We start from the raw sequence: 26,827 nt of genomic DNA on the forward strand, positions 1-26,827 counted from the left end.
TGTACATATGTACATAATGATAATAAGGCTATCGCCTGAAAAAACACTTGCTTTATTTGCATGCAATGATGACTAAAAATAAAAGAAAAAAATCTTCACTCATAGGCATCACCTAAATCCCTCTTTTTTAAGGGAAAAAAATGCCATTTCGATGCATTTTATTCTAACAGCGGCCACAAAGCTCATTAATACCCTTTTATGATAGCAATTACACAGGCATTCCAGCCACACTCGCAGCACTGACATCATGTCCTGGCTTCAGGTGGTAAAGTAAAGAATGAAAACAATAAAGGCATTGAAGGTGGAGGGAGGAACATGAAAGGGAAATTGTCATTCACCTTGCCTGCAGAACAAAACTATAGCACGAAGTTGAAAAAAAAACAAAAAACATGTGGGTTTCCATAGTAGCTTTCATGCTACAGCCGGCGTAGGTATTTCCCTTTCACGTTCCGTCCTCCTTGCTCACAACACCATGAAGATGTTGTGACAGCAAGTAATCAAAGCAAGTGTGGCTCACCCTCTGACCAGGAAAAGCAACCTCAGGATTAATGGTAATTCCGAGTCGAGCCAAGGCCTGTGCCGCTATCATTTTTCCGTTAGGTGTGTTTTCCAGAGCAAGCTTGAGCAGCACCTGCATAGAACGTAACACTAAGATAAGCAAGCCTCAACTGCACTCAACTTTCCATGCAATCGTATGATGACACATATAAGCCAAAAATGCATGGCATATTGTTAGACATGGGCTAGGGTAAAGGTCTGCATGAATTCAGTTAACTTGAGAGTACAAGATTTCTGTTACCTTCACTGCAGCATGCTAGGGAGTAATACCATTATTCATTGCACATAGCCAAAACCAAAACAAGAGGGCAATATGTATAATGTCAGAATGCTGGTTATATATATTAATTGTGCCTATGGGTATGGTGTAACAGCAATATGGGATGCATTACAGTAAATTCATGCCAGACATCAAAATTTTTGTTACCATGAAGCCTGAAAGTAAAATTTATGTTGTACAAGTGTGCTCTACATTGCCGTACAGTGGCACCACGCTTCAGCAGGAAGCAACAGGGACAGTGGTGATGATTTAACATAAAACTGCTTGCAGAACTTTCCTTTGTGCCAAAATTGATCTAGATTGCTTTTATAGAAGTTTCAATGCTGTTGTAAGCAGTTATGTGTGAGAGATATAAAGACAGAGTCCCACCTCCCTGCTTAATTTAAGGGTGCGTCACGTGTGAAATGAGCGAGCATGATGCGTCGGACGGCCAGTGGCAACAGAAGACGATGACAACGACCGGATACAGGAATCTGCGCGAGTCTGCAGAGCATATTAACACGCCCACGGCGGCAGCACATTTTGATGTCTTGATTCTTGTGCATGATGACCCACCGGTAAGTCACGTGTCACATTTCCCTGGTGCATCGTGCCCTGCTGGCGAGTCACCAGAAAGTTGTGCTCCTTTGAAGCTTTCTCAAGGTGCAAAGAGACAGTGCCACTACGCATCGTATCAGAAGCAACTAAAATTTTTCTTCGCCAATTTCTAGCAAAGATGTCGTGTGCGCACTTTAGGAATTCCCTGCACAGCCGGACCGTGGGAATACTTAACTGCCATGACACACTCATGACCCACGCCGCAGTGAACGTGTTAACAGCAACAATAAAGCACCAATCGACGAGATCTGAGGTGTGCCTTTGGTGAAGAAAGAGAGGGAGAGAACACTGAAGGTAGAAAGAACATGTTGGCCATTCAATCAAGGGAAGGCGCACGGATGGCAGTTTGACAAGAATTTGGGCCAAGGCTCACAAGGCCTCTACCTTGCCAGCTCTGCTCTTCCCGACAGCCTGGCGTATTCTTGTAGCAGGCTGCAGTCTGCATGGCCTTGACTGCTCTCCAGAAGCAGAGCAATGGGGCACATCAAAGTGGTGTGCCGGATGCCAGGGCCTTGACCCAACGAGTTTTCATTTGATCACCGCATGCCTTCCAATAGGGCTGGCAACATCTGGCTGTGACTGCTTCTCACCGGAAAGGTAACAGTCAAGCCTGTGCTCACGCTCGCCAACTGTAACTGGCTGATGTTGCCCGACCCGTGCATCAATTTCCTGGTGCCTTCCTAAATTTGGCTTCATCCCAAAGGTCATCACAGATAACTGGTGAACTCTTTATTTGGTTGTGACCTCTATTGGTTTGACCTCTATCCTGATAGCAGGATAGCTTAGTGAACTCTCAGTAGTTCCCACAATTTCCTCAGGTGTCTCATGCCACAATGATCAATTTGTATTCTTTAGTTGATGTAACTCCTAGTTTGTACGATGTTTTGTAAGGGTTAGTGTCACTGCCGTTTATTGATAGAGTCATCTCGCATTGTTTACAGCCTGTCTAGTTTCTCTTAAGCCGAGGCAACACCTTGGATGTGTTTAAAAATATTCGGAAAAGAAAAAGAATGAAAGCCTGACAACACAGGTTAAAATGAGGCACGAGTTCTAAGCAGGAGTAGGATTACAAATGCAAGGAAATGGTAAGAAAAGGAAAAAACTCTGGATGCTAAGAAAACTTGGGAAGTTAAGGCCACTTTTCCATCTGGTACCCAGCACAAAAGGGAGAGGAACAAGTAAATAAAAACATACCAGTGTCACATAAATGCAACAAAACATGCAAGAGCTTTGAGAACACTTAACACGCTGAGAATTCTGAACCTTAGGTTATCTGCACATTCGATGTAACTAGAACAAGTATGTAAAGCACAATTTTAGCATGATGAGGAAATGGCATTTAATTATATAATACTTAGTGTATTTCTTGCTTCACATTCTGAAGCAGCCTTCTATGTATTAAATAAAGGAGTGCACCATATGCTTTACCTTCGCCCCACCTTGCTGAACAACATGGCCACGGAGTTCCTGATGCTCACATATCGCATTGAATATCCTGAAGAGAAATAATGAAAGATAAATTCTTCAGTCATTCAGCATATGTTTACATTGCCTTCTCAAGATAGATGGTACACATATTAAAAACATGACGGCATGCAACATCTGCAAGCACTAAATAAAAATTTATCAAATTAACAAAACCAAAGAAAAAAAGGTGAATGCAGGTGAAAGAAACCCTTGTGTGAGATAATTACACCCAAACCACTTGGAGCTGGCAAAGTCTACACAGCAATATTTTTACTTCTAGTTACTAAGCACAGCACTTCTAAATATTTAGGCTGCACCACCACCAAAAAGATGAGAGACAATGAAGAGATCAACAACACTATTTTCACTACATTTCATTCTTGTTAACACCTGTTCTTCCCCAAATATACAAGTCAATATTCTGATGCTTTTGCCTTTGCTCAAATGCCTGGCCCTAGGTGCCTCTGAGCCTGTGAAATAAAATGCCATGTCGCACGACAGCATTACAAGCTCATTGACAATGTGCAGTCCTACACGGTATACATAGTAGATCTCAGAAACAACCAAGAAATTTCTTTTTCTTTTCACCACCAGCAGCAGTACCAGCTTTCTGGCATATGCTGAAACACTTTGTGAGCTAAGTGACACCAGCTCTTTCTTGACTTGTACTTTTCAAGGAGCCCACTTCTTTTGTATTTCGGTCACTGAAGCACCACAAATTGCATGGCAGCTTGAGTGTTCCATCCCAATGGTGACATTTCATTTTTCTGTGCGCTTTCTTTCCCTTTGTATTGAATGTCAACGACAGCACCAAACTAACATCATCCTGGAATGAAAAGACTATTCTACTTTCTTACTCAACTTCCTTGGGTTTCATCAAATAACCTTTGTGTTAGTTACAACATGGGGGACGAATTAAGCTGAACAAAAAGGTGGTTCTACCTGGCAATCATTTCCCGACTGTTCTTGCTTTCTGTTGATGACAGAGCCACGAGTGCCACAGTGACACCCGACTCGGCAAGAATTTTTGTGCGCTTGTCCACATGTTCCTTGGAGTCCTACGAGTAGTAAAAGACCATGAAGGTCACAAATTTTGAAAGCACATCAACACTCGAGCACACTTGCAGCATATGCAGAGTAACTGTTGCAAGGTCGTATATTTTAGTATTATAACATTTCATAATGCAGCATAACAACCTAAATATTGCATAGCCCTCAAGCTACACACATGTACAGCCTACTGAACAAAGTAAAGGACAGCAGTGGTGGGAATGCCCTTCAGCATTTTGGAGCAGCCATTGGAGCAGGCAAAATCTACTTTTGGAGCAACTTGTGCATTGTTTGTAGCAGGTGTGAGGTTTCCACAACAGTGCACACAGAAAAATGAATTATAGTATAGTGTTCTGCTTAGTTCACATAATTATTTCCTCATAAGAACTACCACGATGGCACCAGGTCTGACCATTTTGAACTGACAAGTGCACTGCATACAATGCATGCTGACAATCGTGCCTGCAAAGTATTACACTGCTATGCGCCATGAAAAGAGCTGAAATTACGAACGTAACGCCCTGCGCCGTTCTCCTCGCGGGCGCCGCGCTTCTAGCCGAAGAGTCAATGTCAATTGCGCAAGTGCGCCTACGTAGTTCCCAGTACTGTGATGTCACTCCCAGTGGCACGCGACTTTGAGGATCATTTTCTACCGTGCTCCAGCGCACAATCATGCTCTGTGATCCGCTTGCGTCTCAGACGCCTCAGTGTTCTTGTAGCATTGACTTATACCGCTAGTTAGGTGTTCTCGTGCACAGCATGCAAAATCGTATGCTGCGCAAAACAAGGCAAATGCAACAGCTCGTGCGCGAGACCGCCACCAGAAGTGCGCTGCGCAGCAAAAAAAGCTAGAAAAAAAAAAAGAAAACCATGAGCCAATCCACTCTGTGAAGGTGAATGACCAGCGAGGCTGTTTAGCGCACGACACAGAGGTGACACAGAATTTTGAACAAAGGTACTGTGATGAAGAAGACGCACACCATACTCTGAAGATGATGCACACCACCAGCAGCAGCAACATCGTGATCACTCCACGAAAGACGCCGCCGAAGTTACGGTTCAGAGCACTGCCCGACTGTAACTGTTTTAGCCGCCAATTCCGTACAAGTATATCCGAAGGATCTACATCTACACCTGTTCCAATGAACCTCATTTTAGTATGAACATATTTATTGTCCTTATTGGTGGTCATCGTGACTATACGTATGCCATCTCATCTCTCGGTGCCATCTCATAGCCATCATTGCCCTGCGCTTTTCTTCTCACGTTTTTGCCATACCCTCTTCCTCCACCTCATGGTTCTGCTGCACCCTCCTCCTCTGCTTTCCTCCTAGCGCTCTCTTCACTATCGCCATTATTCATCGCCCGCTATGCTCCATGTTCACTCTCATCTTTCGCTGTGCTCAATTGTTCGGTTACGAGGTACGACACCGACGTTCACCGCAGCAATGGGTACCTAAGAGCTACGCTCTAAAAGAAGAAGGCATGTGATCCTCCAGCTCCAGTATGGAAGAACGCAGGGAAGGAATTTCGTTTACAGAGGTTAGACAGGGGCAAGTGGAGAGTGTCTATGTTGGCAGTGACGCTCACCTCCTGAAATCATGGGTTCACAGCACTCTAAATATTTCTATCTTAGTCATTAATGAACCAATTTGAAAAATTCTTGCAGTAGAGCACTCCTTAGAGGGCACACCTAACAACTTCCAGCGTATAAACAAAATTTTCTATGTGGCCTGGAGAGGGGCCCTTTAACGACATGCTACCGGTGGCACTATACAAAACCACGCAAGAGACATTAGAGGGACGCTATCAAGAGAAACACTAAATCTGTTTATTTTAATGAAATATTTTTTCAGAACTCCATTTTCTTCAATTTCATGGTAATTAGCTGAGCAAATGAAGGTCACAGTTCCCTTTATTAAAGTTTGCGCAGGAACACTAGTGCCAGCATGACATCACGGATTTCGAAGTACTTTTAAGGCGAAAGCCTTAAATCTATGTTTCAAGGTCGCTGTGAGGTACAGAAAAAGTGAGTGAGCTCATGCATTTGTCGTCTTCTTTCACAGCTTGCTCCGACGCCTCTCATAATAAAATAGAAGCAGGTTGCAGCAATAATGCAACATAGACGACTTTGGGGCTACAGTAAATATGAGGCGGTGCGTGGAATCTGGAAAGGAATGGGGCCAGCGCTAACTTTTGCAAATTCAGTGCTGAGCTAGTGTTCCTATACTGCCCATCGCGCTCAATGCAGAGCATTGAGAGAAAGGGCAACGGCGGCGCTAGGGAGGAGGGAAACGTCAGCAGCAGCGCAGCATGGGCGTTGAGGCAAGTGTGGTGGCAGGGCTGGGGAGGTGGACTTTTTTACCACGAGCTTTACTAAAGACACATGTATTACCAAAGACATAGTTAACAAAGAACATGAACCGCAGTCTAGTACCTCATCACTGTGCGTGTGGTCATAATGCTTGCTGCTACTTTGAACGACTTGAAGTTCTCTTCAAATAAGGTAATAGGATGCAACGAATAAAGTTGCAGCAGGAATAGGTACAATGTACACTGATTACCTTTTTGTCTACAGAGCTCCATTGCACATCAGCCCTCGATGCGTAAAACTACTACTGCATTGATCATGCAGTAGCAAAGCTAGCTTGACCCCCAATTCATTGTAACCTCACACTAGCCTCATGGTTGCTGCGTAAAAATAGGAATCAACTCTATTGTGTCAGCTGTCAGAGCGGCAGTATTGCTGACTTGTAACGCCATGAATGAATGCGGCCACCAATGAATGCAGCGACGCAATGCAGGCTTTGTATTATTGCGCGGTAGCTTCCCAATTTTCACACCACTGAAACTACATCGTGGTGCAGCAGTGGCGCAATTTAGGTGAAAAAGACCCTTTTGGAGCAGCATGGAATAACAAATTCTAGTTGACGCAAATTGACACAATTGACACAATTGGCTTAGCATTCCCACCACTGGGACAGCCAGTTATTATCAGCAGCAATTGGCTGGTCTTTGCATCATTTAAACAGGCTGTACATCAGTGGCGCACCGACGGGGGGGGGGATTCGGGGGTTGTAACCCCCCCCTGAGGCCGACTTAACCCCCCCTTTTGTTTAACCCCTTTTCTTTCCTTACGCATTTGAGTACTGCAACTAAGATGCAAGACGCGCAATCGTCTGCACACTCGCAAAAAGCGCATTTTTTTCACAATTTCCCGTGAAGAAATCGAAATTAGTGCTGTTTAGATGGTATTGGCAAACTGTCAACCCCCCCCCCTGGCAGAGATCCTGGGTGCGCTACCGCTGTACATGCCATAACTAATTACAGCTAGTTCTCTTTTACATGTGCTGCAGGTAAATGTTCCCATTCTTATGTTCTTTCACTACAATGAACACAACAAATCTGCAGTACTATCAGCTAAAACAAAAAGAGGGCATTCTGCTGCCCATCATCTTTCAAACTTTAAGACCGACCACGCTCTGAAGAAGAAACATTTAAGAGGTGAGATGTACCAACACCATTTACACGCCAAGGTCACTGGTACCATGGTAGCACTGAGATAACCATTTATTAACATAATCTTTTACCGTGACAGCAATTATACAGATGCTCTAGGCACATTTGCGCTAAAGGCCTCTAGAGACCCGAAGTGCGTTTGGCTCCAAAAACAACAGAGCTAAGTGGACACACCTTCACACTTCACTCAATTGGCTCTGCCAGAGCCAGGGCTGCGTTCTGGCTTCAAATGCTGGCATGAGTGTTGTGCACACACAGATTAACGTTCTTGCTGAGCAGCTGTGTGCATACTACACCATGGTGAACGTCAAAGTAAATTTATATAATCCTTTAACTGGATGCTAAGCAACGCTTTTTTATGATTATTTTTTTTTTCCAGTCTCATCTCATGCACCATCAAGGAGCAATGCCTGCGATGCTGCTGGCACGCTCCTCATCATGCCAGTGCTCTGAGTGACCTTCAGCGCATCGCTTTCAATGCTTCGCCTTCAGTCAAAACTGACAATATTTTACGTGTACCGTATTATGCAGTTTTGTGAATTGGGAATACATTTTGCATGTTTTGCTTATTGTGAACACAAGTACAAATTGCAAACGGCTACGTAATACTTGCCTATTAACTACAACCACATGTATACACTTTCTTTGAGCAACTTTTAGCTTTCTTGAAAGTGCTATAGCCAACACTAGCTTATGCTCTTATTACGGTTGTCCCAGCAAATTTAGCTTATTGACAGGAACCTTCATATAAATCTACTAAGATGAAAACAGCAGCTAACTCTGTCTTTCTCTTTTACCCCGCAAAGAGCAGTGAAGCCAATAAGGAAATCACTTACGTATATGTGCTCCTCAGGCACGTGCTGCTTGGCAAACTTCGCAAGTTCCTTGAGTTCCGGTATGATTTCTTGTTTCTCATAGCTGTTTGTAAGGTTGACCAATGTTGTGAGCACGCCGTAGAGAACAGACTTTTGCTCGGTCTGCAGCACAGTGAGAGAGCACTAAGTCAACTCACTGATACACATTTCCTTTCTTTCTTTAAGGGTGTTGAAAAATAGAGCGCTACATGACATTAAAATTTAACAGTTCAAATATTTTGCAAGAAATTTCTATGCAAGTCAGCAAAGTTTACATCATATGAGTATAAAGCAGAAATAAACTACATTTTCCATTACATTTATCTCAGCTTCTTCAATTCACTACTGATTAAAATTGAGAGTGATGTGTTGTCTGTTCATGTTTTGCTTTTCCTCCTCTGGAAAAACATATAACTTGTGGGCACACAAGCTGTGCCTTAAACATGCTATTATAAATGCAATCAATTGAATTTGTGCCCATGCAGGACAGGCTAAACAGCGCACCTTTGCCAAGTCAATGAGAGCCTGGATTGCAGCCTTGTCACCAATGAGATCTTCTTTTACTTCAGCGTCAAGTGTAAGGTAGGCCAGACCCTCAGCTGCCCACTTTCTCAGATCTTTGTCTTTCTTTGGGTTGATAAGGAAGCTGGAAAACGATCAGTTCGAAAATCAAATTATGGATTTTAATTTGCTCAAACTACACAGTGGGCTATGAGGAATGCCAAAATGGGGGCTCCAGATTAATTCTGACCACCTGGGCTTCCTTGTGCACCTAAATCAAGATACACAATTACTTTTGCACTCCGCCCAGTTGGAACGACATTGCTATGACCGGGCATGAGAAAGCCATAGCCACTGAACCACCTCAGCGGGTGAAAATGACTGGTTAGATCCTCATTAAAAATGAAGAGAAAAGCACTGACTGTCTTAAGGCTGAATCACATGAAGCACAGAATATGCATTTGGCCATGTGTCTGTGTCAAATTAGACATCTTGGGGTCTGTAGGTTCCTCATGTCGGAAAGGGCACTCTCCTTATGCACAGACTGCCATATGTAGAACTGGAGTTTGAATGTACACTCTGACTGTGGTAGTGCAAACAGTGCCTATGTTACCCCAACAAGGGCAGGTTAGATAGACATCCTGTCTGCCTAGAAAAACAAGTATGCAAACAAGTCTCAGCTGTTTGAGCTCATTATGTCCTATATCTGCATCCATATCCGTATGAACAGCCCATCAGCCACCTAGGCATATATGCTGATATCTGCCAAAAGAAGACCTGTGCACTATTCATACACCTTATATGATAGGCATGTACCAGTTCTGAGACAGCAGTATAGTCAGACGTCTGTGTAGAGGTTCGTGTAGTTTAAGCTTAATATGTTGGAAACACACATAACTAATACTCAAAGTATTGCACATAGTGGCTAAGGTAATAACACACACTGCAAAAAGCAGTAAAACACTCACTTTCTGCATGTGCCCACGAGCTTAAGTGTTGTTCCATCGGAGAAAGGACGCAAGCTGCTGTCGGTGCCACCAAAGGAGCCAAGCTTGCACAGCCCCTGTTTGAAACACAGTGAGATTTACATTTCCTGCGACACTTCAGCTGATGGCTCATCATTGCCCAAGGTGCCATACTTACTTGGACCAATGAAACTGTATATATAGAAGTGAATATATTATCTTACATTTGTTCAGTAATGAGGCAATGCAACTAGAGCAAATGAGCAGCTAAGACAGCATCACAAAATTTCGTTGGACACTTACGACAAGTGCACGAACTCTGATGTTGTCATTCTCAGACTTGTACAGCTTCTTGAGAATGCCTAGTCCTGTCGATATGATGCTTGTACACTTGTCCTTCTTGGATGCTGCTGCGATGATGGCTTCAGCGGCTACTCTCTGCAAGGTGCAATGATGCGTTGTGTGGAAATTTAAGAAACGTGCTGAATTTTTGGCAAATACAAGTGAGCTACTCCTCTATATCTCTGACATCAAGCATCTGATATTGCGGACCTCTTTAACCTTTTCTGCACTGCTGATTATACTTGTCAGCAGTACAGCGCCAGCTCTGTCAACAGCTGAGCTCACACTGCAACTTGCTTTTACTTCCAGTTTTTCACGCAAAACAGCCTGCGTAGTCTTTCCCTTTCTTATCGGCTGCTTCAGTGTTTGTGTTTGCGCTAAAAACATGGCCTACCCGCCGTGGTTGCTCAGTGGCTATAGTGTTGGGCTGCTGAGCACGAGGTCGCGGGATCGAATCCCGGCCAAGGTGGTTGCATTTAAATAGGGGCGAAATGCGAAAACGCCTGTGTACTTAGATTTAGGTGCACGTTAAAAAACCCTCGGTGGTTCAAATTATTCCAGTCCCCCACTACGGGGTGCTTCGTAATCAGATAGTGGTTTTGGCACGTAAAACCCCATAATTATTAAATTAAAAACATGGCCTACCTACATGCTGCCTTTCTGGGAAAATTGGTGACAAATGTTTGTAATTTCCTGCGGTATGAAAAAGGTTAACTTAATATCTTTTTATGACATACATCTCTTTAAAACTTTTATGCGTGAAAAGTGCATTCATTCTGTTTTTGTTTATGTATTACATAAAATATTGAGTGCAGTAGTTCCTTCAGAAAACAAAAGAAATCTGGCATAACCTACAAAAAAACACCTATTTTCCCCATGGTAGGGAAAGAGTTCAAGAAATGCAGCACACACAAAATAATTCAATTCCTGTAAAAGTAACACCTCAAGATGAAGCCTCAAACGAAAAGCATTAGGCACCGAACTATGTGCACAGTACAAATTAATGCAAGGTTCACACTACATAATGAGTGCGAGGTTGAGGGTAAGCTGCTTTTCATATTCACAAATGTACTTTGACTTACGCTCCTCCTTTTTTCCATGGATGGATGGATGGATGGATGGATGAGGCTGAACCCTTTAAACCGGGCGGTGGCATACGCCACCTAGCCATGACTATTAACATATTTTGTACTTTGTGGTGGGTGAAATTTCACCCCTGCCTTGATTTTATCCACCAATCAGATAACCTCTGTTTGGTTATTTCTACCCGCTTAAAGTCTACTTTGCCTTCACTGTCCCTAAACCCCAATGCTTTGAAAAAATCAGCCCCATTGCCTTGCACTGTAGGGTTAAGCCCTTTACAGAAAAGTATGAGGTGTTCAGTCATTTCCTCTTCTTCTCCACACGCACAGCACAATGTGTCTATACCTTGGTACTTGACTCGGTACATCTTAGTCCGCAATACTCCCGTCCTGGCTTCAAACAACAAAGAGCTTCCCCTAGAATTATCGTAGATATTTTCTTTGGCAATTTCTTGCTTGAAAGTTCGGTATGTTCCCAGTGCTGATTTCGTCTGCATCCCTGTTTTCCACAGACCCCTCTCTGTTTCCTTAACCTTTTTCTTAACCGCTGTTTCCTGGTTTGCACCCCTCCTGCAGTCCAAATATTTGATTGACAGTTTTCTGGTCAGCTTCCTCCATTTTGTATCAACATTCCTCATGTACAAATAACTGAAAACTCTCCTTGCCCACCGCTTTTCTGCCATTTCTCTCAATCGCTCCTCAAATTCTATCTTGCTGCTGGCTTCCCTGCCCTCGAATGACGTCCATCCCATGTCACCCTGTACCCCCTGATTTGGTGTATTTCCGTGTGCTCCCAGAGCCAGTCTACCTACCCCTCGCTGCTTAACTTCCAACCTTGCTCGAACCTCTGATCTCATGCACAGGACCGCATTGCCGAAAGTCAAACTAGGGACCATCACCCCTTTCCAAATCCCTCTCACCACTTCGTACCTATTGTAATTCCACAGCGCCCTATTTTTCATCACAGCTGCATTTCTGCTACCTTTAGCCGTCACATATTTTTCATGTTCCGTTAGGTACTCAGCCCCATTGTTTATCCACACTCCAAGATATTTGTACTTATCCACCACCTCCAGCGTAACCTCCTGTATCCTATGCTCGCTGCCCTGATTATCATTAAAAGTCATGACTGCCGATTTTTCTTTACTAAACTTCAAACCTAAGCTATCTCCCTCTTTACCACAGATGTCCATTAATCTCTGCAAGTCTTCCTTGCTATCAGCCATAAGTACAATGTCATCCGCATACATCAGTCCTGGTAATGACTGTTTAATCCATTCTCCCTGCTTGAAATACGAAAGTTGAAGCCAAGTCCGCTCCTCTCTAATTTTTTCTCTAATCCTTGTAAATACAGCATGAACAACAGAGGTGACAGAGGGCACCCCTGCCTAAGCCCCTGCTGTATCTCTATAGGCCCAGATACCTTGTTTTCCCATTTCCATTGAATGGACGACAGCGCCACCTTTTGGCAAACAAAAGTGATCAGTGGGCTTCAAATACCCTTCTTCGTAAATCTGGCGTAAAGAAGTTGCCTTGAAAATAACCCTTCACTTCAGGGCGCTTAACAAAATGCTGAATGTGTCCGATTACAAAATTGTAGCTCAGGGATCAGTGTCACCGTGAAGTGCTACTGAAATAGAGTGACTGCTTTAGTGAAAATGCCCCGCACCCCATGCACCACAGAGTCAAGTTTGAGTTCAAGGTGTGTTTGTGAATATGGCCATTAGAAACAATGCAGGATAGTGAACCATATGAATACTCATAATAGCCTTTTCCACTAGAAAAAGCTCTATGGGCTGCATGTGATGCACAAGCCACATGCACACCTGCCAACCTGTGAACTTCAATATACAGGGTGTTTCAGCGAACACTTTCAAAAATTCCTAAAGGTTGCCTGTGGCAGATAGCCCAATTCTAGTTCATGAGCTGGTCTACTCAGAGAGGCGGACATTACTTGCACAAGAAATTGAAATGCATAATCGAATAATTAACAAAAATTCACTAATTAAGTTTTTAACTAATTACCTGATGGCCCATATTACAATTTACAAATTGTATTCATGGAGTTCGCAAGGCGGATCCACTTGGAACGAATTCTCGGGATGACACCAGTTTCAAGATATTAATTCCTGAACTTTGCGGAAAAATGCATTGGCGTTCCAGTCAGTTTCTTAACAAAACGTTGCTTTATGCATTGAAGCACGAAATTAACTGGAAAGCTAATGCATTTCTCCGCAGTGCGCGCCGTCCAGTCATCCCCATTGACAGGCGTGCACGTCTGGTTGGACCGCACTGTGTTATGATGGTCCCCTATACTGCAATATTTTCGTTTCTGTTCTGGTTATCTTTTATTTGAAAGCGAGAGAAGTAAAAGAAAACAGAAGTTAAAGTGTTGCAGTATAGGGCAAGTATTATTGCACAGTGTGGCGACACCTTTTGTGCCATCGGCGTCAAATGAAACACAAACCGCGATGCGCGGGGTACCATTAGCACTGTCATCATTGCTGTGCCCTCATCTTTCCTCGCTTTCAAATAAGAGAACCAGAACAGAAATGAAAATATTGCAGGATAGAGGGAGCATCATCACGCAGTGTGGTCAATCCGGATGTGCACGCCTGTCAATGGTGACAAGTGGACCGTGCGCGCACTACATCTTCAATTATGATTCGGCCACGCACTCCGCTGTTCGCATTTCATTTCATGCTGATAGTACCCCTCTGGTATATGGCGTTTTGCACTGCCTCAAAAGTGTGGCACAGGTGCCATCCCAATTTATTTCTTGTATGCATTTGTTGCAATCTTGCATCACCCCATCCTTCAACACTTGCTGCAAAAAGTGCTTCAATGCGTTCAGCAGAAGCGGAGTTATCGGCAATGAAACACCCCCTTCGCGGTACTTCCGCTCCTTCTTCAATGCCTTGCACTGCAAAGACTACGGCGGAGCGAGGCGTGCCCACAAAGCTATGCCTACTGAATGTCACTGTAGTGCGCAGTTCAAATTTGACTTTGGATGTTCACGTAGACACCACTAATTCCAATATTGAAGCCTACGACGCACCAAACGTAAGCCAAACACGTATGTCCTCAGCGATCCACAGTGCGCTCAGCCAGTGGACTCGTAGCGGCACCCTGCAGCAGCCGCAGTATCTATGCTACGTAGCAGACTGCATCTGCACGGAACAATAGTGTGTATGCGCGTTTGTTTTGTGCACGATAGGGCTTGAGTACATGCTTGTGCTCATATGCTCCAGTCTGGCCGTGCTACAAGGTATGGACCAGCTTTGTCCTGCACCATACTTGACCGACAGATAGCAGTCACATCCAACTTGTGCATTTTCAAGTGCTAACACTAGCTCAATACAAAGCAAAGTCTGCCAAGGCGTCTAACCAGGAGAGGTAAGGAGCCAGCGCGTGCTGGCAAGCGTGTGTGTTATCTGACCTTAAGTTCCACGTGGTTCGAGTCTAGTTGAGTGTGCAAGTCTAGTCGAAATTAGCGAGACTCAACGGCTATGACACAGATAAGCACGGTGGGCAAAGTTGAATTCCTACGCGGGCGACCGCAGCCGAGCGTGAGCTGACACGGCTTCTTCGGGAAGTACGTAATTATTACCGAAATTCGAAAGCAGATTTTGCTTACTTCAGCTTGTTTATTAAACTGCTTCAATGAATATACACAGTAACAGTAGGAAGAAGTGCACTGATCCAAACACCCTTCTTGATTGATGTCAGCTACTGGCTAATAGCAGCTGCGTATGGGAATCTGCTATATTACGAAATAAAGTGTCCAGAAAAGAGTGAGGAGGAGGCTTCTGTTGAAAAGAGAGCGTTTGAGAGAAAGGTGACTTTGTGCTCCACTTGCAAGTTCCATGCGCCGTGCACAACTGCAAAACTTGGCTGAGATGTTCACAGAAGCATACACTACCTATGTTTTTTCACCAAGCCTGAAGGGTGGTTCAGGACCCCTTTAAAACATTTTTTGAAAACAAACTTTTTCGTAAAGCTTCATGAAACATTAGTAAAATCATTGGACAAACACAAATTTGTTAAATTTATGAGAAATTTGGGAGTCTTGGCAGGTATGCACATGCTTGAGACCATTGAGCCAGAGAATGCTTGCAACTTTACCTGCTGCAGTTCTTCTTCAGAGCCAGCCATCGCAAGCATCATCTCAACAACACCCGGTGAAGCAAGGCAATTGTTGCCTACGTCTAGTGGACCCTACGGGAAGTGCAGAGAGAAAACTCGTTAACCTTCATTATGGAAGCAGGTAACTATGCTATTTCATTTCTTAAGCAAAGCGAGTAATATGACACATTCTCTGAAAAGACAGCCTCCAGGAATGACCTAAAGGCAGCTACAAAGGTCTGCAGATAAGCTGGAGCTCTGGGAGGCAGAAATCACAATTGGCATAACACATACCATCCTGGTCTTGCAAATACTTATGGTGATGAGCGACGTTAGCACTCCTGGCTGAGACAAGAAATTGCACTCACAAAATCTTACAAGCACCTTATCAGCAAAAGCTTAATCCTTCAAATAGATAGGCTGTTGGCCTCCGGTTTTCCCCAATATATCTTTAGTGCTGAATGTGAGAAGCTTTTGAAGCAAGTAAAAGCTCTGTTTGCATCACATCAAAAGGATCAAACTAAGAGAAGAAATATTGCTGTTATCCCACATGTTCACAAAGTGTCACCCGGTCTGATGTAGGCTCTTATTTCAGAATACAAGTGGTATTTAGTGCACCAAATTAACTTGGCCGTGTATGTACGGCGGTTCACCAAAAGCTTCATAAGAGCCTCCAGGACCCATCAAATAAAATTGCAGCATTAAGAACCTCAAAATATTTGTTCAGTGTGCAAGCGGTATCCTAAACCAAATTACCACACGCTGCCAGCGGGTGCACATAGGTCAGGCAGGGCTATGTTTTAATATACGACTAAGGGAGCATAAGAATAATTTAAGCACAAATCATGGGTCGCATTTATCTACAAACTGCAAGTCTTGCAATTGCTTGCCATAGTTAGACAAAACAACTGTTTTGTTTAGACATAAGGATAATTTCGCATGAGAGATATGGTAAAAGTTCTGCATTCAGAAAGCTGGTGAAACATGAATTAGTGTGCCTTCTGTGGCTTTGTTGCAGAGCAAGATAAAATTTCGCAAGGTGTGATGAACCCTGCCTGAGTAGTGTGATCTTCACTCTTGGCTTTTTGACACCTATGTTGTGTTTCAGATTTGTTTCCCTTAAATTTTAGTCTTTTTCCTGATTTGCACTCTTTTGACGTAAGTGACTTTTGTTCAGTCGAGGTGACTGTGCAGTTGGTTCTGCTTGCTCTTAAATACATTTTTGTTTACATAAACTTTTAGATCCAAGTAAGCGCTTGTGGTTTCCATTCTTCTCCATCCTTGTTTCGCACTACCTACACTTTATCAGGGATGTGCTAACCATAATCTTTGAGACCGAATCAAATACAAATCGAATGATGCCAGAATCAAATCAAATGTAGAATACTTTTCAAATAGTTTTCTAATTATGAACAGCAGTTTTCACAAATTAGTACACAAGTATGTTCGCATCCTAGTATTCATAATGTTAGCAAGTTTTTGGCATTACACTGCAGATTATAAAAAATTGTTTATAAATATACAAATGGAGCATTAGAAAGAAATAAGCAGTTTGTTCGTGTGTACAGGACTGTTCAGAGAATGTGAATGATCGCCGTATAGCCAGCGAAGTCTGGTTCCGTAAGATATGTTTTATGCCTGCACTACATCACTGGGGATTAAATTTATCGTACTTCTGCTCTAATTTTATGTTTGAATGTGCGCAGTTGACGTTTTCAAATATTATAAAACTATTTGACAAACGTTCGTATTTATGAATAGTGACTGTGTTCAAAAACCGAATCTAATTGGACACATTATTCAGAAGTTATTATTATTCAAAAGTCAATATTCGATTCACTATTCAATAGTTTTGAATATCTGCGCACATTTAGACACAAATATTTAAACATCTGATCATTAACATTGAAAAGCTTTCAGAACAGAGCGTCTCACTGATTAGATGCGATGACTACAATCCTCGTGCTATATCAATTGGCATCAAAGCATTAAAAAAAGGTGGTGCAGTTGTCTAAACCGAAGAAACTCACCAGGAGCAATGTAGTGATTGCAGCTGTAACACGAACCTTGCTTTCAATCTCGGCATCTCCCAGTTTCGAACTGAAAGTCACAAAGATAACTACACATACTTGCCATCTTGATATCCAGTGCACTATCTACAGACACAAAATAGCATTAGGGTTCTTTACCTTAAGGTTCTGTTTTCTTTTACTTATGGGGCTAAACTTGCTTGCAATATTTTTATTTGATAGTAAGGTGAAATCGAGCATTTCTGCTTACTGGAAAACACTAAGCGTTTATTACAGTTTGCAAGAGTCACTATGCTTTCCAATAAGTCATGAAAGGCTGCTCCAGGAAAACTGTTTTTAGCTCAGTTTCACTCCTTATTAATTTCTTTAATTTCTTTTTCTTATGGACGCTAAGGACTGATAGTACCAAGTTAGACTACACAGTTCGACTACATTCAGAGAATTGCAAACAAGACAGCTTTGCCATGAATGAAGACTTGGAATGCCAGAAAGGCAATAAAAATTAAAAATGGGTGCTGATGCCATTTCCAACTTCCCTCACCGATTTCCTGTGACATCATAGATTTTGGTAACAGGTCTATAGGGGCTGCTGTGTTCGTACGTATACTACGTATAAATGAAGTTTGACGATGGGAACATGTTGTAGCAGGCAGCCGTGAAAAAACATCATTTGCCTGAGTAAGACTTGCTGTTGGCCTAGTTTGCATATGTTAACTCTTTCTGTACCACGCCCACTGGGCATCGCGTTAGCCCGCTATCGATGGTTTGAAACGCCGCTTTCGAGACCTTCCGCGCTGCTCACGGACATACTGTGCTATCGGATGTGAAGGAGGAGAATTATATGTTACTTTTCTAAGCAGTTCGCTTTTTTCTTGCGAGGCAATGATTTTTGAATGTGCTCTAAAGTTTCGCGATCGGCAAAGCAGAATGCAAAAATGTCCAGCTCCGGAAGTGGCGTGTGCGCTTCGGGAGATCGCAGATATCACAATTCCGCTGCCTCTGCGGTTGATCTTATCGATGCATAGAATAGCAGCCACATGGAGGTCACTAACTTTTTGTGGGACTTTGAGTCTGAAAGCGACGACGATACAAACCAGCCCGGAACATCGGTGGCCGCAGCCCAGCACGCCCAACTGTAGTGCTTGCAGTTAAATTTTTGTAGCAGAATACAAGTTTAATGAAAAATTGGGGATAGTGTCTATTAGACGGCAATACATTTTGTACATCTCATCATTTTCGTAACATTTTTTTCTTAGAAGATACAAGCTTGTCTTTACAAATCTTGCTCAATTTTATCCCACAATCTTGATTTTGGCAATTTATACAATAGAACCCTGCTGTTACGTTCCCGGGTGCTGCATTTTCCCGGCTGCTAAGTCATTTTGGGCCGGTCCCAGCACAGCTCCCATAGAACCCAATGCGTTGGTAACCCCGCTGTTGCGTCGCAACTGTGGGACCATTCCCGCATCATACGTTGCGAACTGCCACCCCGCGCCGCCCCGAGCGGCCATTTCGACTTTTCATGTCGCTTAGCTTGGTTGCATGATGATGGCATTGGCCGCCCAAAGTGCCGGGGGCGACACTTATGACATATTTTAGGCTTCTGCCAGCAAAATTATGACCCTTGAGATCCGTATTTGCTATCTAAAGATAGTGTCTATGACGTGTTGCGGCCCTAAAATTGGTTTTGGCTCATAAATGTTCCGTATAATGTCCAAGGGCGATAACGCCGTCGCCGCACGCCGTATGCTGCATGTGCGAGTGAAAGCGTGCGAAGGGAGCCGACGACCGCGTCTAAATCACATGCGCGAAAGAAAGAAAAGCAGGGAGGAAGCGCGCCTTCTTCCATTGCACTCGAGGCACCGGCGAGGGAGCAAGGGTGGAGGGATAGCGGGCAGCTTTGTGCTCTGGCATCAACTGCGTACTGCGCGGCGGCGCCGTATCTTGAAAGCGATCTGCGTTGGGGAGAGAGTCTACGCAGTATAGGTGCGTCGGCGGCTCATAGCTTTGTGCGTGCTGTGTGTTCTCGGCGCTCAGTTTGCGTTGAAGCGATAGACAACAGCACAAAGGTCACTTCGCTCGCTTCTGCAGCAGTGCTTAAATTCCTCACGCCAGCGTTTGACAGCGCCTGTCCGCGCTCATCGAGTGTGATGTGTTCATGTTTGCTTGTGGGCGCTGACACCATGCTTGTTAATATAGTTAATAAGCGAATGTTTACAAGTTTATATGGACGATAAAACTACGATTCTTACTTTGTATAGCTGTCTAATAATTTGCTATCGCAATCGATATTTTGACTGTCGGGCGAAACTACGACTTTTTTTCACGCGTAAGAATTAAAATAATATTGTGTGCAGTTCAACACTACTCCCATTTCTCAATTTTTCCTGCTTCCCTGGCTCTTGCGTTTCCCGGCTCTTACGTTTTTTTTTTTTTTTTTACGGTCCCGTGAAAAACGTATCAGCGGGGTTCTACTGTATCTTTTTTATGATATACACCTCATTAATAAAACTTTTATGCATAAAAGGTGCATTCATTCTGCTTTTTGGTTATGTATTACATAAAATATTGAGTGCAGTAGTTCCTTCATAAAAAAAATCTGTCGTAACCTACAAAAAACACCTATTTTCCCCATGGTAGGGAAAGAGTTAATCTTGAAAGATATGATACAAAAAAAAAAGCTAGAGACAGGCACATGAAACAGGGTAGAGGAGTACACACTTAAATGTATGCAACTGTACATGTGTACGTGAACAGCAACTTGTGAATTTTAAACAAGAGCAGGAATACTGCTGTACAAGAGTTACTTGGAAGCATTTTTCATTAGACTAAGGGGGACAGATGTGTCAGCAATATATCAATATCTTTTTATTCTACGATGTGTGATACCTCGGGAATGTTTGCAATATGTTGATGCAAAATAAAGTTCGGAAACACTGGCTTGCACAGCAGGATGTTTGTACAGTCGAGCATAATTATAACATAGTCGCATCTAACACGAAACTACCTTCATTGTAAGTATACCGGGTGTTTCTACGCCGACTTTAGTAATAGTTAAAAATAATAGGGGGTTTCTTCGGTGAAATGCTGTCAGCAGTGGCAGCAATGGGTGATATGTGGTAATTAGTTGCTAATTGACAAGAATCTATTATTAACCTTGAAACTAATAAATTCAGCAGGCTCATCATTACCGAGCTCTCTCACGTACAAATCATATATCAACGTTCAAAATTGGAAAAATGAGACTACCCGAGGAATTGTAGCATGACAAATTGTGGCTCTCAGAGCGCGCAATACCAAAGCTGGAAGGCTGAAGTGCACGCGTAGCTACACTCCTCAAGGCAACGTTACTGCTAACTTTATAGACTTGCATAAGGGCCGTACTCCCCGCTTGGCAGCGCAAAATTTGGAAAGAAAAATTTCCAATGGAGAAACAATAGCGTTCGGTGTCTTGAATTTTCGTGCACACCGTACTTCCACGTGCCACTGCTAGATGGAGAGAGCCAAGGTGTGGACAAGTCACTGGCTGTGCCAGCACCATTTTGACCAAAAGGTTCGGTCCCTTAAAAGGGCCGCACCTCATCAAAATTGTGAAAAAGCAGTGCAGCCCTTACACAAGTCTATATGGAACGTCACCGAACAGCAGGCAACCTGTGTGTGGTGGCTCCGTTAGCATGGTGCCAGTCTGGTGATCAGTCATCAACAGATTGAAAAAGTGCATATAAAATGTATATGTTCTCAAATCAAATAATAATAATAATTTTGCACGCTGTGCATGAGGACACCCGACTAGCGGTATCAGTCAGTGCTGCACGAACACTGAGGCAGACGCAAGCGGATCACAGAGCATGACCGCGCACTGGAGCACTGTAGAAAATGACAGTTTCGTTGTGACCGCGCGCGACTGCACAACGTGGGAGTACATAAGCACATCTCTCTTGCTGCTGTGAAAGTAAAACAGAAACAGGAAGGCAGACATTCGGTTTGTGTGTTTTACAATTATTTCTCAAAACTTCAATTCGTCTATTGAAGCAGCAGATTACACAGATAACAGATGTTGCCTAGCATGATTCTCGAAGTGTCACGTGTCAATATGTGCGGCGTCACAGCATATACTTGTATGTAGGTGCACTTGCTGGTGTACGTCATCCCTCCGCCTTGGAGCACGGCACCCGCGAGGAGATGGGCAAATGGCGTTTGGTTTGAAATTTCACCTCTTTCCGGGGCATGTAGCAATGTAATACTTAGCAGACACGATCGTGAGCGTGCATTGTATGCATTGCGCTTGTCAGCTCAAAATGGCCAGACCTGGTGAGGGGCTCTTTAATATACAGCAGTCTTGGTTTCAAGGGTAGAGCATAGGCTTCCTAAGTAACGATTACAAAGAATGATATGCACTATATGACAATTTCGCAGTGGCGAGCTTTTGCCCTACTTTTCTAAATATTACTTAAATTTCATAGACACATTGATATTGATGAGAAACATTTCAGATTTACTTCAACATATCCTATACGTAATCCACTATATCTGCGTTCTTTAGATCAAGGTTTGACTGTAGTTGTTACACTGCCTTTATAAAATAGCTGAAATAGTTGTTAATGGTGCTTGTTGTGCGTCTCGTGCATGGATGTCTTTTTAACCCTTTAACTCCCAAGTTCTCTTATTTAAGGGGGATGAGGGTCTTAAAAACAACTTTTTCATTTATTGTACTATCTTGATCAAAATTGGCATGCATGTCCATCATTGAATGGATATCTCAAATCTGCAAACAAATTTAAAACATCTCGTTTAGAAAGGAAGTTATGACAAAATTGCACGTTGTAATTAGGTAATTTCTTACAGTTTATTATGGTAACTTACAATTCAAAAAGTTACTTTTCAGAACTATATGGTTTTTCTAAAAGGCCACCCCACAGGCTAAAGCTAATTAAATGTCAATACAACTGCTTCATTGAATTTTCAATCTTGGCAGGTAAGAATTAGCTTGAGTAATTGGCTTACTCATCAAAAAAGTTGTCGCAGTTTCACCTGAAAGGCGAAGCATCAACTGCGATAGCAAATTTGTAGAGAGCTATACGGAGTAATGATATTAGCTTTATCAGCTGTATAAACTTGGACATGCAGCAGCACCGGCAACGCGCACAACTGTTGTCGACGCCGTCAACGTTTTGCCCGCGTTCGCTCAAAATGCGTGCGGCGTTGGTGACTGTTGCCGGAGCCTCTGATATAAATAGGCACTTGGTGCCGCAGCTAAACGTCGCCTCCCTTCCCTCCCCCACGGCCTCTCGCGCGTCGGAAGAAGGCGCGTTTGCTCTACATATATGGTGATTGTAAAGGAGGAAAGAGACGCCTACTTCTGCAGCTCTTAAGGGAGCACGGCGCAGAACGCGCGTTTGTTCTCCGCCGTGCGTTCACTCCCCGTGAAAGCGCGCGCCCCTCGCACCCTTTCACTCGCACATACAGTGTTCGGCGGCGCGCGACGACGATTTCATCTCCATTGACGTCATACGGAACCTCACGGCGACGGCGACGCTGACGGCAGAAATCTGCTTTTGAGTGTCCATATAATTGCTATCGCAATAATAATTACAATTGCATCAAGGTTATGAAAAAACGAAAAGATTTAGCCTGTAGTTCGGTTATTGAAAATAATGATACCGAGTTTGTTTAAATCTGTTCATTGAAACTTCCTTAAAACTTCCGTAAGGCAGAGGCACTTCACAAAAATAACAAAGCTGAGAAAATCGCATTCAAAGCTTTGAGAGCATTTGTAATTTTATCTATTCAGCCTGTAAGAAAAAGAATGGCTTTATTCTCTATTCTCGCTGAAAAAAAAAAAAATAAAACCAGATTTATTAAAATTGGTTCAGGCAGATATGACCAAAACATGCGTACTGCAAAGGCCTGTGACAAAAACAAAACAAAAAAATCACTTTGAGGTGTTCAGCCACTTTACAGCAGTCCTGGGCAGTAGTCCTGGCTCACATTGGGCTTGTGTTTCTTGGCCATCCTCCTCTTGATCTTTTCGCTCTGTGTGTGCCCTTTGTTGGCCTTGCGGAGCCTCTCCTTGTCCTTCTCGAGGCTCCTTCGGATGAGGCAGCTCCCAGGGCTGTAGCCAAGCTGCCCTGCAATGGCTCGGCTGGTTTCTACTATTCCCTGGTTGAAACGTGAGACTGCTTCTGCAACAGCCCTTTCCACTGCAAGCAGAGGCCCGAGTGTGTTTTTGGAGCTTTGACTCCAGATAACAGAGTGCCGGCACTCAATCGCATTTTGGGTCATCCCATCAGTACAACGGTGCAAGAGGGCACGATCACCCAGCCTTGCAAAGACTGGCTCCAGAGCAGTGCGGACAGAGGCTGGCAGTGGACTTCTAAGGGGTGGTGGTGACATCTTCTGTGGATGTCGTATGGTACAGTGTGGCATTCACTGCCTTCTGCATGGCTGGGACATCATGCTTGTGGCTCTTGAGAGCATATCCATAATATGCTGCAATCTTCTTGACCTTGTCTTGGGTGAGCCTTCCCTTCCCACCAAGAGACTCTCCTTGCGCTTTCTCTTTCTCCTGTAAGGTGCGAAGAGCAGTCCCCATCTTCTTGTGAACATGGTTGAGGCAGTCTTTTTTTTCTCTATGTAAATGTATCCATAGACACCTTCTTCTCTCAAAGCATGAAATGTGCAGCTCTCGCCATCTGAAAGGATGGTTGTATAGCGCAGCCCATTCTTTTCTAGAGAGCGCCTGAACAAAATCAGGGCTGCCTCAACCTCCATTCGTCCGGCATGGCAGTCTACATTTTTTAGGCACTTGTGGTTGACTGCTCAGTCACCATAGCCATCATCACTTGGGTCAAGTGCCCCTTGGCAGCTACGGCAGTATCAAGACAACACAATGTGGTCTAACACCAGGCCCGTGTACAGTTCAATGATACACCCAACAGCAATGTTGGATTTGTGTCCACGAGTCTTCCACGTGCCGTCAAAAATGATGTCAACATTCCCAACCAGACTGAGGAAGTCCTTGTAGAGGGTCTTGACCACCTCTACACTTGCCATTTCTGTGGCTGTGGCAGCTGCTTGGCAAGCTGCCACCATGGTGTCCATATGACCCATAAAGGTTTTGTGGTGAAGGCCACGGTGGGAGAGGTTCAGTGTGGCACAGAAGTCCACAAGCGCAGTCACTCCCTTTCCTATGCTCTGGATACCTTTCACGGCCCTTACGTTTATCTCAAAAGGGCGTGATCACAGATGCATCGCTGACTCGTGGCAACGAAAAGTGGCGCTTGGTGAAGTCACAACCAGAGCACATGAGCTCCAGCTTCACTGCCAGGCCGTACTGGCTCTTGTTGCACTTAGAAAACTGGAGACTGACAGTCCCGCACTTGGTACATGTAGTACTAGCAAAAAATTTTTGCACCATTATCATGTCGACGATGATGAACTCCGTGCCACGATCATTGTCGTCGTCACTCGCCATGCTGACATCGAGCAGGTTGAACTTCCGCGAAATCGCCGAAATCTCTGCCAAGGAAGATTTCACATCCGCAAAGTCGCCGAAATCTCTGCCAAGGAAGATTTCACATTTTTTGCACGTTCTTCACGTTCTGCACACTCCTCCTCAGTGTGAAACACAGTGTCCACGCGCGAACTTGGCCCGGGCACGTCACTGTCAATACGCTCCGAGCACGAGCTTGCTCCAGCAGCATTGTGGAGCATGGCCCAGCCGTACTGACCACAGAAGAAACAGCCGGCGGCGCCACCGAAGTTGCGATTTCCAATGACGCGATGTTCTTGTTCCAAGCGCGTCCTTTTGCTGCACACTTTCCGTGTGCTTACTTTCAAATGGGCATTGCAGGCCATCGAAGCACGAGAAACAGAACAAATTGTGCAACACAGGTAGAGCGAAACTAATGCGGTTAAACTCACGGCAACGAGAAAAAGCTCGCGAACGCAAAGATTAACGCGCGTCTAGGATGGCGGAGCGAACAATAGCAGATGCTTCGAGCTGCGAGGCCTGGCAGCGCCAGGGAGGCCAGGAGAGGAAGCACGCATCATGGACAATCGGAGGGCTGCAATTCGCCGCACAGTGACGTCGCACGCACGCTCTGCCCAATCAGTGTCCTTCTCGCGACTTTTCAAAAGGCGCCGACTGTTGCGGCTCCAAGAGGCGTAGATTGGCTTGAAACGTGCCAAATTCAAACGCTGGGAAGCAGCTTGTAACAAGACCAAGATGGCGCCGATCGGTTGTCGTCGCGCGGAGCATCGGCAGCTTGAAGTCAGGCCAAATTTCCGAATTTGGCAGTTGATTTTCGTCTGCTCGCGCTTCTAAATTATTGTTTTTTAGCACTTGTTGAGGGGAATTCAGCTATAATATTTTGCCAGAGCATACTTTGGACTTCAAAATCGGGATTTCCGAAAATTGACATTTTTTTCGATTTTTTGCTATTTTGAGACCAGCATTGCCCCTTAAAGTGTACAAAATTTACCAATATTTTTTTTAATCCTAGAAATTACAGCCCATTAGATGCAGATTTGAAAATTATACGTGCAGTTTATCTCTTATAATGACCGGAAATATAAATGAAAGACATCTGACCTGAAAATTTGATTATACCTCAGTACAAGAGTAAGGTTCAAATGTAATTATCTGAACAGATAACGAAAGGACTTCGAAGCACCGAAAAATGTGCTCTAGTGCCGAAATATGAAGTGCATGAGGCAAATTGAGTTGACGAACGCAGCTTGCCTTCAAAAGCAAAGCAGAACCAGTGGCCTGGAGACGTACAGCTCATCGTGGGCAATATTAGTACAAACAGCAAGGTCGAGTACAGCTACCTGGTAGTTAAACTATTAAAACAAACTCACTGACTTGGCCAGCTACTTGTATATCGAAAGCTCGTCAAGAGACTGTATAAGCTTATAGCTGGAGGAGTGCCAAGGCTTATCCCTTAGTCACACACTGGTGTGGGGTGTCATGCCCTTTCTTGATGGAAAATCTGCCTGCTGACATAGGCCACTTTTAGTGGTGAAATTGGTGTTAATTTATTCTGTATTGCCATGCTGTATACATTGTTTATTTTTTTTTTTTTTGAGGTGATAACTTTGACAGAATTATCGCAGTTATCGTGTGATCACTCTCATGCAAGATGCCGCTTGCAGTATCAGAAACTTCTTGAACATTGTGGCCAATTCAGTAGAGAGACATGCATGTCTAATCAGACTGCATGTACACCACAAATATAGTAGTACAAATCTAGAATTTACAAGAGCTCCCTGGAATGTACAATGACACATGTAAACAATAGATGCATTTCAGTAGTGGGACTCAACTCAACAACCTTGCTTGCTGCTAGCACAGTAACTTTAGTGTTTCTCAGCATCCTGGGCACAAGTCAAGTTCACAGACTAGAGTGTTTTGGTTGTTTCATTCACTCTTTTCGGCTAGTGTTTCTGCCTCTTC

General features: G+C 43.8%; 1 protein-coding gene across 1 annotated transcript in view; it reads right to left on the reverse strand.

Moving 5' to 3' along the window:
* The window catches only part of LOC119449986 (protein unc-45 homolog B), a 39,121-nt gene that overhangs the window by 9,753 nt on the left and 2,541 nt on the right, over positions 1 to 26,827 (reverse strand). The window contains exons 8-16 of the mRNA XM_037713311.2: positions 17,371 to 17,440; positions 15,341 to 15,433; positions 10,095 to 10,229; positions 9,795 to 9,889; positions 8,830 to 8,971; positions 8,308 to 8,448; positions 3,845 to 3,960; positions 2,864 to 2,930; positions 518 to 631 (exon numbers count right to left, since the gene is read on the reverse strand). Coding sequence (XP_037569239.1) covers positions 518 to 631; positions 2,864 to 2,930; positions 3,845 to 3,960; positions 8,308 to 8,448; positions 8,830 to 8,971; positions 9,795 to 9,889; positions 10,095 to 10,229; positions 15,341 to 15,433; positions 17,371 to 17,440 — 973 coding nt within the window. The remainder of the gene's footprint in view (positions 1 to 517; positions 632 to 2,863; positions 2,931 to 3,844; positions 3,961 to 8,307; positions 8,449 to 8,829; positions 8,972 to 9,794; positions 9,890 to 10,094; positions 10,230 to 15,340; positions 15,434 to 17,370; positions 17,441 to 26,827) is intronic.

This window comes from Dermacentor silvarum, chromosome 4 (assembly GCF_013339745.2).
Source record: "Dermacentor silvarum isolate Dsil-2018 chromosome 4, BIME_Dsil_1.4, whole genome shotgun sequence".
Classification (NCBI taxonomy): Eukaryota; Metazoa; Arthropoda; class Arachnida; order Ixodida; family Ixodidae; genus Dermacentor; species Dermacentor silvarum.